Genomic DNA, 14,660 nt, shown 5'->3' with positions numbered 1-14,660 from the left:
CAGGGGCTGTCACCCCTCCATGGCTGAGGGGACCCAAGGGCTGTCACCCCTCCATGGCTGAGGGGACCCAGGATCTGTCACCCCTCCATGACTGAGGGGACCCAGGGTCTGTCACCTCCCCAGGGCTGAGGGGATCTGTCACCTCCCCATGACTGAAGGGACGCGGGGTCTGTCAGCTCCCCGTGGCTGAGAGAATCCTGGGGTCTGTCACCCCTCCATGGCTGAGAGGCCTTGGGGGTCTGTCCCCATCCCTCAGCTGAGGGGTCCCAGAGACTGCCACCTTCCCACAGCTGAGGAGACTTGGGGCTGTCACTGCCCCTCGGCTGAGGGGTCCCAGGGGTCTGTCACCACCCCACAGGCCACCAGTGCCTTCCAGCTGGCCATTATCCGGTGGTTCTCCCATGCAGCCTGCACGGCAAAGCTTAACGCTCTCCCTCGGGGTGTCACCTGCGGCTCAAGAAGTGTCACCTGCAGGGACCACCCTATGTGCCACCAGCCCATCCATGACTGTGGGGACAACGCTGTGGGGACAAAGCCTCCTGCCGGGCCGTCTGGGCCGTTATGGACCATATTTTTCAGTCTCTGTGCAGGAGCAGCAGTACCCTCCAGAGGGTGCAGTCATGTCGCCGCAGCTCCGGCTGCACATCCCGGTGCCAAAGCCGCCTTCGCCGCCCTCATCCCCACACATGGTCGCTGTCAGAGCCCTCCCAGCTCTCCCCAGAAACGACCCCGCAGCCGAGGCCGAGCGTGGCGGGGTCCGTGTAATTTTTAAAGCCGGAGAGCATCTGGAGGGAGCGGATGGTCCAGAGGGCATTCCAGCCATCAGTGGAAATCAGGAAATTATTCGTAGCGCTGGCTCTGCCAACGACCGGGGGTAGATTTCTTTGATTTCCCATGCCTCGCTGTCCACATCTGTATAAGGGAAAGGGGGAGTTTGTACATGAGAATAAACGCACTTGGAAAGCCGTGAAAACACTCTTTCAAGTCTTGCCTGATGAAAACTTCATGTTCTGGAGCTCTCCGCTTCAAGGAGAGCAATCTGTTTCGGAGGAGAAGCTGTGTATTTTTCTTATTTAAACCTAAATCTGCTGGAGCATTAAAAATATTTGGCATTTCCACAGCACATTTCATTCCCAGCCCCAAATGCATTTTACAGACATTCATTAATTAAGCCTCGTAAAACCTTGGGGAGAAAGGGAAGCAGTGCTTATTAATTTGCTATTTGTGTTGCTGCAGCGCACGGAGACCCCGACCAGGACCTTGGGGCCTTGTTGTTTTAGACCTGACCTCCACAGAGGAGGACATGTCAGCACGGGGAGAGTGGGGGAGGCCGTGGATGGACGTTCATGGTGCAAGTCGTCGCCTTTCTGGCGTTTCACCCCCGTCCCCTTCTGCAACTTGGAGCTGCAGGAGTGACCGGGGCTCCCACCCAGCTCTCTGTGGGTTGTGCTGGTTTTTTGGGGGCTCCTGCCCCTCCTTACCGACACCTCACGCTTGTCCTGCTTCCCCAGACACTGGCTCTGCTTCATACAACACCTTCCCCTTCCTCCTGTGGCCACTTTACAGAATCCCAGGATCACTGAGGTTGGAAAAGACCTCCCAGGACCATGGAGTCCCCCCTGTGCCCCATCCCCCCCTTGTCCCCCAGCCCAGAGCACTGAGGGCCACGTCCAGTCCTTCCTTAGACACCTCCAGGGATGGGGACTCCAAACCTCCCCAGGCAGCCCCTTCCAGTGCCTGACCACCCTTTCCATGGGAAAATTCCTCCTGATTTTCAACCTGGACCTCCCCTGGCACAGCTTGAGGCCATTCCCTCTTGTCCTGTTGTTCCCTGGGAGCAGAGCCCGATCCCTCCCAGGCTTCCCCCTCCTGTCAGGGGGTTGCAGAGCCAGAAGGTTCCCCCTGAGCCTCCTTTTCTCCAGGCTGAGCCCCCCCAGCTCCCTCAGCTGCTCCCCATATGATCAGCACACCCTGATCTTTAAAAGAGTTAAGACAAACGCTTTCCCTTTATTATTTTTAGGCCCATACAGATATTTTAAGTGCATCTATTTCTGTTCCACAAAGGGCTGCAGCCCTCTCTGTCCCAGGTGGGGCGGCGGTGGGAGCTGTGAACGTTACACCTCTGCTTCCCCTGCAGGAAAAGCCAGGCTGGGCTGGATGCCGTAAATGCCTTTCACATGTTCCCCAGATCCCAGTTAAATTGAACCCCAGAAGGTCTCTCAAAGCATGAAAAATGCATTTATAAGACTCTGGAAGGAAGATGTATTCCAAAACTACTCTGGTGACCAGGCGTGCTGACTTGTGTCATGTGGAGAAGGAACCAAGAGGGGGTATTTCTTCTCATTTCATGCTGCTGATGGGATTTTACCTCTGGCAGCAAATCCAGGAACTTTTTAGTTACCATTATTGTTTGATTTTATGGGCCATTTGATATTTATTTTTATTTCTCTTCATTATTTGTTGAGTGCACTTAGCCCCTTCCCCAAGCAGCCTGCCTTATATCTAAGGTGAATTTTACGACCAGTGTTAGCACAGCGTCTGAGCAACTCACACAACTTTAATATATTTATCCTGTGCACACACTGCATCCAGGCAGTCCTGGAATTCCTACTGTGGAGAGCGGTGCTCTGCCTGGAAAATCACAGATCTAACTGGACTGGGTTAAAAAAAAAAGAAAAAAGGAATAAACTCCAAACTATTTACATTCTTCTTCTCTCTGATCTTCATTTTACGCCATCGGGATGTATTTGAGTCATATTTTTACTGATTTTTTTTTCCCCTTACAAAACATGAGGTCTATCCATGTACCTTCCTCTGCAAGCCAAGCTCTTGTGTATCCCACGGCTCCCACAGCTGGGCTTTAAAATCCACGGCCAGCACTGGGAGACTAATGACAAAATCATGAGCTGGCAGCGCTGCCTTTCCCTCCGACCTCTCCATCTCATCCTGCTCAGGAGTGGGAATTCCAGCCCCAGCATCCACACGGTTTGGGCTGGGTGGAGGAGGCACGGAGCTGGCCACATCCAGGGGTTTGGGTGGTTTTTTTTCTAATTCTTGTTAGACTTTCCCCAGCCCAACAAATCCTCTGGGCTCCTTTGTTTGCTCTGGTTGTGGAGGAGGCTGTGGTGACCTCCCTCGCTGGGAATGATCCCGGCTCCACCTCCCACCCCCCACGTGTGTCCAGGGGGTGCCGTGGGCTTCCTCGGTGCCAGAGCTCCTGGCTGCTTTTATTCCCTCTGGGTTTCTGCTCGGCTGCTCTCTGCTAATCCCTGGGTAATCCCGGCAAGCCCGTGATCCCAGGGAGGGGTCGGGCACGCGGGCTGGGGTGTGGCTGCTGTGCCAGGGCTGGAACTGGCCCTTCTCCCTCCCTTTTATTCTGCCCCATGGGATACCCCACCTGCATCTCCCCACGGCCACGGGCAGGCTTGGAGGTGTTTTATCTCCTGGAGATGAAACAGTCTCTGGTGAAGGTGAGCCACCCTCTCCTTCCCCCTCGGGCACCACCACTGCCAGTTGCCACCGCAGAGAATTCCACCAACCCTGGGGAACTCCCAGGGATGTGGGGGGTGCCTGAGCCCCCCAGGATGGGCTCTGTAGGCTCCCACTGTCTCGGGGTGCAGACCAGCCCTGCAGGTCCCCAATTTCAGAGCCAACCTGTTCATCTCCAGCGCAACACACCTGGTGAGCAGCATCCCTTCCCTGCTGGGGTGGAGCCAGCCTGGGCTCCCACCCCCGTGGAGCAGTGGGGTGGGGATCTTATCCATGTCTCATCCAGCATGGATAACACACACACCTGCTCTGGGAAGCACAGGAATCACTGTGAGCGGGGAGCAGAGAGCAAGGCCACGTGAGGTGTGGCCCGGGGGAAGTCTCAACACCTTCTTTAATGAATCTTGAGCTCCTTCCACTCCCGCGTGGATCCGACGGGAGCCACATCCCGGGTCAGCTGGTGGCGTTGGTCCAGCAGATCCCCCCACACGTGCTGCGGTGTCTGGCACACGTGTCACCCCCGTGAATCCAGGGACAACTCCAGTGCCTGGGGCTGAGCAGGTGCTCGGCAGGGCCCGGTTCCCATCGGCGCAGCCAAACCGCAGCCGCACGGCCCAGCCTTCCCCGACCAGCTTGGCTGCGCTTCCTCACCTGGCAGGAGAACACACGGCCGCGAGAATAAACACGGCGCGGAGCGAAGCCCCTCATGGCCCGGCGAGCGAGGCCCGCCTTCCAAGAAGTAATGAAGCCCAGGGAATGGAAAAATCCATGTCACTTGGCGGGCTCGGAGGCGCTCCGTGCCAGCTGCCGGGAGGGCGCTCCGCTTCCCGCACGGCATCGCCACGGCCCGGCAGCTGCGCCGGGCCCGGCCGCGGCACCGCGCCGAACCCTGACATTTGAAGACGGGGGAATAATTTGGCTTCCTTACCCTTCCCCTTCTTTCCCCCGCCCCGGGCGGTCCCTCGAGCCGGGCTGGAATGTGCGTGGTAGGGACAGAACCAATCCCATTAGCGCCAGGAGATTGTTTTTCGTTTGGGGTTTGCCGCTGTTGAATCGCCCGCGGCTCCGCTTCTTCGGGGTAGGTCACGGAAGGGAGGACGGGGAGAGGGAGCCCATGGATGTGTTTTCCCAGGTGGTCATCCCTGGCACGGTGCTTCCCTGCTGGATTCCAACAGCGCCGCGGGGGTTCCATCTTTGAAGGCCACGGGAGCTTTGTGGTGGCTCCGGGATGGTGTCCGGCACAGTTTGAAGGAGCATTTATAAAGGAGAGGGCTCAGCTCCCACAGGAGGGGTTGGGAAGGTGCTTTCCAGCTCCCCACCCTGCGTCCTCATCCTCACTCCATCCCTGAATGGAGATTTAACCCCAGCTCCACTGGGGTTAAAGCTGAATTTGCAGCTCTGGGTGGTCAGGAGATCACCAGATCCCAGCCATGTGCTGGCAGGAGCAGTGAGAGGCAGCTGGAGCTGCTAGAAAATATCCTTTCACAGCTGAAAGAGTGGCCCAGGCTCTTCTTCCACCATGTCCAAGAGTTCAAACCTGCTGTTTCACCCGGATTGTGGATTCTCATGGAAGACCCTCATTCCTCCAACACGAGACAAGGATAAGAAACCTCCCTCCAACCACTTTGTGTCCCCCAGAAAGTGCCTGGAGTGTGAGTGAGGAGGGGTGAAGGGAAGCAGTGGGTGCAGCCCCAGGTGAACCAACACCATGTCCCCTCTGAATCGGTCACAGAGGATGGAAATGGGGGTTGGCACACAAATGTACAAGGCAAGGACTTTTTGGAGTCCTTCCCCTCACTGCTGACCCAGTCCTGGGCTTTCTGCCCTCTGTGACATCCCCGGACCAAGGACCCCAGTGCTTTTTCCAAGCAGAGACATCCCAAAGGGACACAACACAGAGCTCCAGGCACCTGGCAGCGGGACAGGGAGCTGCAAGTGCTCCTGAAGCACGGGAGAACGGGATGAGAAACAGGGACAAACGGCTCCGGTGGGAGCAGACGGCAGGAGGGGAGGGAAACCCATGTGCAAACACATCCATTGCCTGGCCTGGCTCCTCTGCTGGAGTGTGAGAGCCTGGAGGAGCCAGGCCAGCTCCTGGCAGCTGGGATGTGCGAGGGGGGAACCGAGGGGAGAATGGAGGTGGTATTTTCTGGAGGGGAGAACAGCACAGCCCAGCACAGCCACTGAGAGCAGCTGGGAGGGCTGTTGACCCAGAGAGACCCCCCCAAACCCCCAGCACCCGCTGCTGGCACTGAGACCAAGTGATGGCCCAGAGGGGAGAGAGAGGTCACGGGGGTCTGTGTGGAGTGTGAGGGGCAAACTGATGGCTTTTCCACGCTTTTTGAGGTCACTTCTTGCCACAGCCCCCAGCAACTCATCGGTGATTACTCATGGACCTCTGCCCTGTGACCAGACACATGGATGCACCCAGGCAACTGTGGGCATGGGGAGGTGAGCCCCTGCATGGGCTGGAGGGGGTGATTCCACCACAGCCCAGCTTTGCCCGCTGCCAGTGGGGCCACACACCACGAATTTTGCTTCCCCCGTGAAAAAATAAAAGAGGGACCGAGAAGGAGAAGGCGTCGGCTGGAAAAGCCCCCCCAGCTGCCTGCTGGGGGGAGTGGAACCAGCTGATTTCATGCGTCTCCTTCTCGTTCCAGGGGGGGTCCCTCCTCACCTGCTCCTGGGCACAGTTTCCTGCACCCCGAGCCAGCAGCAAGGAATCTGACTCCAGTTTAAAGGCGAGGAGCTTGTCCACGGTTTGCAGCCCCGGCTCCCATCCCAGGAGGGGACCCACCCGGAGCCGCTGCCCGCGGCGGGCAGGGTTTGCCAGCTGTCTGCACCAATCTTGGGTCTTTCCACCTCCCTCTGCACCAGCCCGTGGCAGGGGGGTGCAGACAGCTCCGGGCTGGGGATCTCAGCCCCTGGCAGCACCATCCTGAGTTTCCCCTGCTTGCTCCTCCTTGTGCCCAAACTGCTGCTCCGTCACCGCGGGGTGTCGAGGGCAAACTGCTGCCATCACCCTCAGCCAGCCTGTAATAGGGCTCAGCACTGATGCCTTGGGCTATGTGTGGAAAATTCTGGAGAAAGACACCCCCTGACATGCTGTCTGAGGGGCACTCAGTGACCTGGGCCTGGCAGTTCCTGCCCCTGGGCCATCAGTTTGTGCCCGCCCCAAAAGCTGCTCAGTGCTGGGCTCCCTCTCTTAGCCTTTCCCTCTTATCCTGACAGCCCCCAACACCCCCCTCTGCCCACCCTGGGACCCCGAGGCACCCAGCTGCCTGCTGAGGACCCCGTGGCAGTCCCCACACCCCATTAGTGGCTGGGAAGTGCAGGCATGGCCCCCACTTGCCTCCCACACCCACCCTGCACAGCCAAGGCCGCCCGGAGCATCCTCCCGCCCAGGCAGCGAGCTGGAAACACCATCCCTCTCCATTCCATTTAGGGAAAACACCCTCCTGTGCCCGTCCTGTGAGCACAGCACTGTGCCCACACTCCCCTCCAGCACTGAGGGGGTGACATCTCACCCCCAATTTCGGGCCAGGCAGAGAACGTGCTCCGGCAGCAGAGGCTGCTGGCAGGGAACACACCAGGCTCTGTGCATTCCTTTTGGATCCCTTTGGAGATCCTTCTTTGGCCGTGACTCATGTGGAGCACCCCGGCATCCATCCCCAGCACCTCCACGTCCCTGGCTCTGCGTCCCGGGGAAAACAAGCAGCGGAGGCCAAGGCCAGCCCCGGCTCCTCGGGGGCCCCGCGCCGCTGCTGGCTCCGAGGACGGGACCCCGCTGAGCTCCCGAAGTGCTAAACCCGAGGCTGCAGCCCTTGCGTGAGCCTTCCTGCCGGGTCTGGCACGGGAGGGAGGAGCTCGGCGGCTGCTGTGCCAGGACGAGCGCGTGCCGGCGGGGGAAAGGTGGGCACACCCACGGGGGGACACGTCCCACCCCCTCGAAATGGGCGTCCAGGTGTCGAGGGGTGATTTTCAGTGGGAAAATCCCTTATTCCCCGACCTTTCCATGTGCCTACAGCCCTCCCTGCTGCAGCATCCCGGCCTCCTCCTCCTCCTCCTCCTCCTCCTCGCAGCTGACAGGGGGATGTGTTGGGGTGAATGAGTCTCTGCCCACCCTGCACCTTCCCAGCACCCACCAAGCCCACCCACCCAGGGGTGCTGGGAGCAGCTCCCACAGCATCTCCTCTCCCACTTGAGCCTCCCAGTCCTGCAGCAGGGAGGAGCATCACCCCATGACCACGCCAAACAGCCCAGCAGGGAATTGTCTCCAGTTTGCTGGAGGTTTCATCCCGGCTCACTTTCCACAGACAGGATGGTGGGTTGGGAACAGCCTGGTGCCCTCCCACCAACACCCCGTGAGGCCAGCGACTCACCCAGGTCTGGTACAAACCTTTTATTCCCCCTCCCAGCTCAGGGCTGGGTTTGCCCTTTGGAAGCGAAGCCGGGAGGGCTCCACGGCCGTCCTGTCCCGGGAGTTTTGTGCCCTGGGGACCGGGAGCTCTGCCGTGGCCGGAACGTCACAGACTCCACCGAGCTTCACACGGAGCCGAAAAGCGACAACGAAAAGTGTACCCCCAAAACGGACACGAGACCCCCCCCCACAGCTCCCCCCAACCCACCTCCCCAAACCCAGATATGTCGTGTGGGTGACAGTGGCACGGAGCAGCACGAAACGGGCGGGGATGGGGATGAGAGCCCCCCATCCCACCATGCCAGCCCCAGGGAGCGGCTGGCACACGGAGAGAGAGCCCAAAAACCCAAGGGTTGAGGGGGGACAGGGGTAATAAGTTAATCTGTACAGATGTGTTAAGTGACAGGGGGATGGCGGGGCCACCCTCCGGCACAGGGGTGTCCCCGTGGGGCGCCGGGGGCCGAGGAACCACATGCCTGTGCAAATCAAACCACGAAACGATGCACAAAGTGGGGTGATGGAGAACGGTGGGGACATGGGGAGGTGCCTCGGCTCGCACCGGGAGGGAGGGGACCCCTCCATGCCAAGAGGTGAGCTGAGGGGGTCCCTGTTGGCCGGGGTGCCCAGGGACCGGCTGCTGCCAGGTCCTGCCATCAGCCACAGTCCCACAGGCTGAGCTGCTGCCAGCACCAGGCAGGAATGCTGAGCCCAGGAAGGAGCCATCCCAACAGGATGCTGAGCCCAGGATGGAGCCGTCCCCGCAGCTCCCACCTCCTGCCCAAGCTTGAAGCCGGGGAAATGCCACCTCACCCCCTTCCTGGTCCCACCAGCAACCTGTCGGCATCCGGGCCGGAGCCCCAACGGCGTCACGGAGCAAGGAGGGGAAGGAGCCATCCCAGGGCCCCTCCACAGCTCCGGGAAGGGGCCGGCTGGGTCCTCGCGTGGGCACGGAGGCGGCGAGATCCGCTCCCCTGTCCGGCTGCCAACGCCAAATCCATTCGCCACGTTCCGGCTCCCCGAGGCAATCGGCTCCGGCCGGCGGAAGGGAGTTCCCAGGGCCGGAGCCGGCGCCTTGGAGGCTCAGCCCAAGGTGGGAGGCTGGGGATGTGCCGAGCCAAAGCTCAGAAGGCTGCAGACACTCTCCATCCCCCACGGCAGCCGGCTCCCTCCTGCCCAGCGCTGGACCCATGCCCGGAGGGCTGCGGGGCCCCGGCGGCTCCGGGCGGGAGCAGACAGACCGTCCTGCTCCGAGGACGGGCTCCCTCCGGCCTCCCGGCTCTGGCAGCTCCTCTCTTGGCTCTGGAGTGGTGGAAACCAGGATCCCAGTGCACGGCACATCCGTGGAGGAGGCAAAGCTGCCTGGCTCCTGGAGCACAGTGGCCATCCCTGGGGAGGAGAGCGGGACCCAGCTGGATCCTGTTCCCCGGTCCAGAGATGCCCCTCTGAGAGCTCGGGATGTGGGGCAGCCAGAGAGGCAGCGGAGCAGGATCAGGGATGATGCCACGGGGACGGTGACAGGGAGGTGGCAGGGAGGTGATGGGAAGGGATGAGAGTGCTACAGGATGGTCTTGTCCAGGTCGACTTTGAGGGGCAGCGGCCCCGCGTCCTCCCCGTGCGAGGGGCACAGGGTGACGGCGATGACGGGCGGCAGCGGGAAGGCGCCGGGGCCACCCAGGTCCTCCAGGTACTCCTTGTCCCCATTGATGCTCAGAGGCTGGAAGAGAGGCAGAGGCGACCGTGCAGCCCCGGAGCAGGGGACAGGACCCCCTCACCCCCATCAGGGAACACCACGGGGCTGGCTGGGGATGTCCCACCCAGCACAGACACACAGAGAGCCCCACACGGGCTGGGCACCACCAACCCTGCACAGCAGCGTCTCACCCAGCCCTGGTGGGTGTTGGGGACCCCCCCCTCGGGCTGTGCTCCCCCCATACCTGGGTCTTGACGTGCTGCTCGGGGGCAGTCACCAGGCTGGCACAGCTCAGCCACAGCATCACCATGATGGAGAGGAAGAGGCAGGCAGCCAGGATCCAGCGAGGGAGGCCCGAGCGCCTGTAGCACCCCACCACCCCCCACCAAAGAAAAGGGACCAGTTTATGGCAGGGCACGGGCAGGGGTGGGAGTTGGGGTTGGGGGGAATCTGCTCCAGCACATCCAGCAGGTCCCAGACCACTTACTTGGACATGCAGCCGAGGAAGTCGTGCTCCTGCTGCGGGGGCTCCGGGGGGTGCGCCTTGGCTTTGCCCCTCGGCTCCTTCACGGGGGGCTTCTCCCCCCTCGCCCAGGGGCCTGGGAGGGGAGAGGCGATGCTGAACCCAGGCATCCATGTGGGGACACCCCCAGCGCTCCCCATCCCCTTGCCAGCACATCCCCCTGGGGACCCTCTGCCAGCTGAGGGGGCACAGAGGATCCCAGCAGCTTCCTGGAGCAGGTCCCCAGTGCCGAGCCCTGTCCCTGCGTGGGTGGGGGTGTGGGAAGCGAATCAGACCCGGGAAGCGGGTAATTTGTTTGGCTCTGGAGGGCTCGGATGGGAGCCAGGAGGGCTCCAAGGCTCCCGGCCCCCCACCCCCAGCAGCCCGGCCCCCCCTGCACCTGTGTGGGGCTGGGGGACACGAGGGCTGGATCCCGGCGGTGCCGGCTGTGCCGGCTGGATCTCCGGTGCCTCGGGTGCTGGGTACTCCATCTCTGGCTGGGACTGGATCAGCAGGGAAAGAGGGAGAAGGAGGTGAGCGAGGGGGTCCCCACCCCTCTTGGCACCCCCGGAGAGGGCCCGTGGGACACCCCCACCTGGAACACCACGACTTTGCCGTCGTCCGCCTGCAGGTAGAAGGTCCAGGTGGAGGAGATGAAGCTCTGGGCGGAGCTGACGATGTCGTTGCAGAAGGTGGAGACCAAATCCAACAGGGAAAACGGGGGTGCCTCCAGCTCCAGGCTCTGCAAAGGAGCAGGGACACTGTGTCACCGCTGTCCCCTCATTACCCACCCTGTGGGACAACATCCCACCCCGAGGGCACAGCCGGGCCGAGCCGGGCACTCAGATCCGGGCCTCATCCTGCTTCTCCCAGGGATGGACAGACGGGAATGTTAGGGTCCAACCCCAGGAGGGTCACTGGGTGGTCCCTGGGGTCATCACCCAGCCCCAGGACCGTGCCCCTGGGGTGGGATTGCCCTCAGCCAGGCTGTGCTCCCACCAGTGCCGTGGAAAACGGGCGCGGAGCGGCCGCGGTGCCGAGGGCGTTGCTCTCCTGGCAGCCTCTCGGTGCCCTGGATTCTTGGCCGTCGCGGCGGTTTGTTATTTTTAAAGCATCCCCTGCTGGAATCCGCTTGGCTGCTCCCTGCCACTGGCTCCCAACATTTTCCGACAGCCCCTTGCACGGTCAAACCAGCAAACAGGAAATAAATAGGTCAGATTCTGTATCTAATTATTATGCTAAATCTGCTTTGCCTGGCTCGTCTGGGAACCCGAGGAAAAATGCTTCGGGTGGGTGAAGGGGGTGAGGGCCCTCCCCGGCAGCCAGTTGCCCCCAGATGCTCATCCCTGGCCTTGGAGAGGGGCTGGGAAATGGGATCAGACCCTGGGAAGGTCTTACAAACAGGCTGCAAAGTGGTTTTTCGGAGGAGCCGCAGCTTTTCGCGGCACAGATTCGTCTTTGCCTGCACGTGCACAAAGCCAAAAGCCTCTTCCTTGGGCCAAAGTTTAATTTAATTAATTGGCCAAAAGCTGAATTAATTAAATGTCGGAGGGGAAAGTGGTGCTAATTGCTGGGAAGGATAACAAATCAAAACTAGGGGAATCTGCCACAGTTCCCAGTCAGGTCCTCTCGCCCTGGGAACTCACTGGGATCACCCTGCCTGGCCCAAGCCAAGTCCAGCCCAGTCCAGCCCAGTTAATTTGCTCTTCATGCTTTGGATGAAAGCAACACGCTGGGCCAGTGGTGGTTTGGCTCATCCCAGCACATCCAGAGCCCCCAGTCCACATGGATGGAGGGATGTGGGGACAGATGGATGCTGGAGAGATGGAGGGATGGATGCTGGAGAGATAGGGATGACAGAGGGATGGAGGGATGGGTGGATGGATGAATGCATGGATGGATGGATGGATGCACATGTGGGATGTCACAGCCTCCATCCCCAGGGAGAGGAGGAACTGTGCTGAGCTCCTGCTGGAGGACGGGGTCTCCCCATCTCCCCGGCCCCTCACCTTCTCCTTCCTGCTCCCCTCCACCTCGGGCAGCTGCTTGTGGCACCCGGTCACGCAGCCAAACTGCTCCTCGGCGTTGCCGTAGGCCTCGGCACACGCTGGGGGGAGAGGGGGGCAGCTTAGGGGGTGCAGGGGGGCAGGTTAGGGGGTGCTCCACCCCCAGGGCCCCCCTTCACACCAAGGGGTGTCCATCTGCCCCCACTCACCGAGGGGCACAGGGCGATGCGGGGAGGGTGGGGGGCGTCGCGGTGGTGCCAGGGGGGTGTGGGGGATCCCCCCGGGGGGGGACATTTGGGGTGCAGGGGCCGCTCGGCCGCCGGCTCCTCACCTGCTTCACACTCGGCCCGGGTTGTGTTGAGCTCGGCGCTCGCATCCACGAAGTGACAGATGGAGAACAGCCGGCAGCCCCGGTAACAGGCGTTGAGAACAGCATCCTGCGGCGAGGAGGAGGAGGGCGGCGTGGAGCTGGCACCGAGCTCGGCCCGGTGGCCGCGCCGGACCCTCCCCCTGCACGGCCCCCCGCGCCCGGCTGGGGGGCACCGGGAAGCGCTGCCCACCCCAAGGACCGCGACCAGGGCACCCCAAACCCAAGGGGTGGCATCCCCGGGGGAGGGGGAGCTGCCCTGCGCCCCCCCCCCCCCCCCGAGTGCACCCCGGGGTGGGTTTGTACGTGGCCTTGTCCTCGTCGAGGGTCCCCCCGTCTCTTTTGGGGCACTTGGCACCAGCTGGGCCCCGTGGCAGGGGCGGGGGGTGCGCTGCACTGGGGGGTGTGCATGGGGGGTACACGCTGGGGGGGAAATGGGGGGCACACACGGGGGTCACTGTGCGTGTGCAGGCTCAGGGGGAGCCGGTGAGATGGGTGAAACCACTGCAGGCCCCCCAAACCAGGGTGGGTGCCCTCACTGGGGGCACCCCAAAGCTGTGGTGGGGGAGACCCCCCCATGCCCCCCCTGGCACTCCCAGTGCTCCCAGGTGACCCAGTGTGTGGCAGATGCCTGTCCAGGGTGTCCCCACTGCTCCTGGTGCCCCTGTTGCCTCTGCTACTCCCAGTCCCCCCCCCAATGCTCCCGGTGCCCTCCTCTCCTGGTGCCCCCAATACTCCTGGTACCCCCAGTGTACCAGGTACTACTGATGATCCCCATGCCCATGGTGCCCCCCAGTACCCCCTGGGCCCCCCTAGTGCTTATGGCACCCCCACAGTGCCCCTGATGCTCTGGGTACCCCCAATGCTATTGATGCCCCCCATGCCCCCCTACCCACCACGACCGTGGTACCCCCAGTGCTCCCAGTGCCCCTGATGCTCCTGGTTCCCATGACACCACTGATGCTCCCCATGCCCCCTGTGCACCCCAGTACCCACGCGGCTCCTGGTACCTCCCAGTGCCCCCGATGCTCCTGGTACTCCTGATGCTATTGGTGCTCCCCGTGCTCCCAGTAGCCCCCAGTAACCCCGGTACCCCCAGTGCCCCCATGCTACTGAGGCTCCCCATGCCCCCAGTGCCCCCCAATACCCCCGTTGCTCCAGGTACCTCCCCTAATGCTCGTGGTACCCCTGACGCTACTGATGGCCCCCATGCTCCCAGTGGCCCCTGGTACCCCCCGGTACCCCCCGGTGTCCCGATACTCCTGGTACCCCCGATGGTCCTGATGCTCCCTACACCCCAGGTACCCCCTGGTACCCCCCAGTGTCCCGATGCTCCTGGTGCCCCCGATGCTCCTGATGCTCCCCACACCCCCGGTACCCCCTGGTGCCTCGATGCTCCTGGTGCCCCCAGTGCTCCTGACGCTCCCCACGCCCCCAGTACCCCCCGGTGCCCCCCAGTGCCCCGATACTCCTGGTACTCCCGATGCTCCTGATGCTCCCCACGCCCCCAGTACCCCCCAGTGTCCTGATACTCCTGGTACCCCCGATGCTCCTGATGCTCCCCACGCCCCCGGTATCCCCCAGTACCCCCCAGTGCCCCAATACTCCTGGTACCCCCGATGCTCCTGATGCTCCCCACGCCCCCGGTACCCCCCGGTACCCCCCGGTGTCCCGATGCTCCTGGTACCCCCGATGCTCCTGATGCTCCCCACGCCCCTGGTACCCCGGTGGCCCGGTGCCCCGGTGCCCCGGACTCACGGCGGCGGCCCGACTCGGGAGGCTGCGGCCGCACTGCCCGCGGCAGCCGCCGGTGTCCCCCAGCTGCGGCGAGAAGGGGTCGGTGGCGGCGACGGCGGCGGCGGCGAGCAGGGCCAGGCCGAGGGGGGCGAGCAGGGCCCGGGGCCGGCGGGCCGGGGCCGCCATGGCGGGCGCGGAGCGGAGCGGAGCCGAGCGGAGCCGAGCGAACCCACCGCCGCCGCCGCCGCCGCCGCCGCCGGCCCCGCCGTGACGCGCCGTGCGCCGGGCGGGGGGAGCCGGGGGCGGGGGGAGCCGCCGCAGCCCTGCCGCAGATCCACCGGCACCGGCGGGGGGCGGGAGGATGCGGGGGGTGCGGGGGTACCCAGGGATGCAGGACGTGGGGATGCCCGGGCACTGGGGGATGGGGGTACCCCGGGATGCAGGAGGGG

The 14,660-nt window shown here is 62.8% G+C and overlaps 1 protein-coding gene across 1 annotated transcript; it reads right to left on the bottom strand.

Moving 5' to 3' along the window:
- Positions 1 to 7,876: 7,876 nt before the first annotated feature.
- On the bottom strand, positions 7,877 to 14,446 carry TMEM59L (transmembrane protein 59 like). Its single transcript, XM_064637575.1, has 8 exons — positions 14,233 to 14,446; positions 12,439 to 12,544; positions 12,111 to 12,208; positions 10,697 to 10,843; positions 10,502 to 10,604; positions 10,087 to 10,198; positions 9,844 to 9,961; positions 7,877 to 9,623 (listed from the first exon to the last, which is right to left on the bottom strand). The coding sequence occupies exons 1-8, from the start codon at positions 14,395 to 14,397 to the stop codon at positions 9,465 to 9,467; spliced, it is 1,008 nt and encodes a 335-aa protein (XP_064493645.1). The 5' UTR covers positions 14,398 to 14,446; the 3' UTR covers positions 7,877 to 9,464.
- Between the last annotated feature and the right edge of the window lie 214 nt (positions 14,447 to 14,660).

Source organism: Pseudopipra pipra, chromosome 27 (genome assembly GCF_036250125.1).
Source record: "Pseudopipra pipra isolate bDixPip1 chromosome 27, bDixPip1.hap1, whole genome shotgun sequence".
NCBI lineage: Eukaryota > Metazoa > Chordata > Aves > Passeriformes > Pipridae > Pseudopipra > Pseudopipra pipra.
This window is presented reverse-complemented; position numbering and strand designations above follow the sequence as displayed.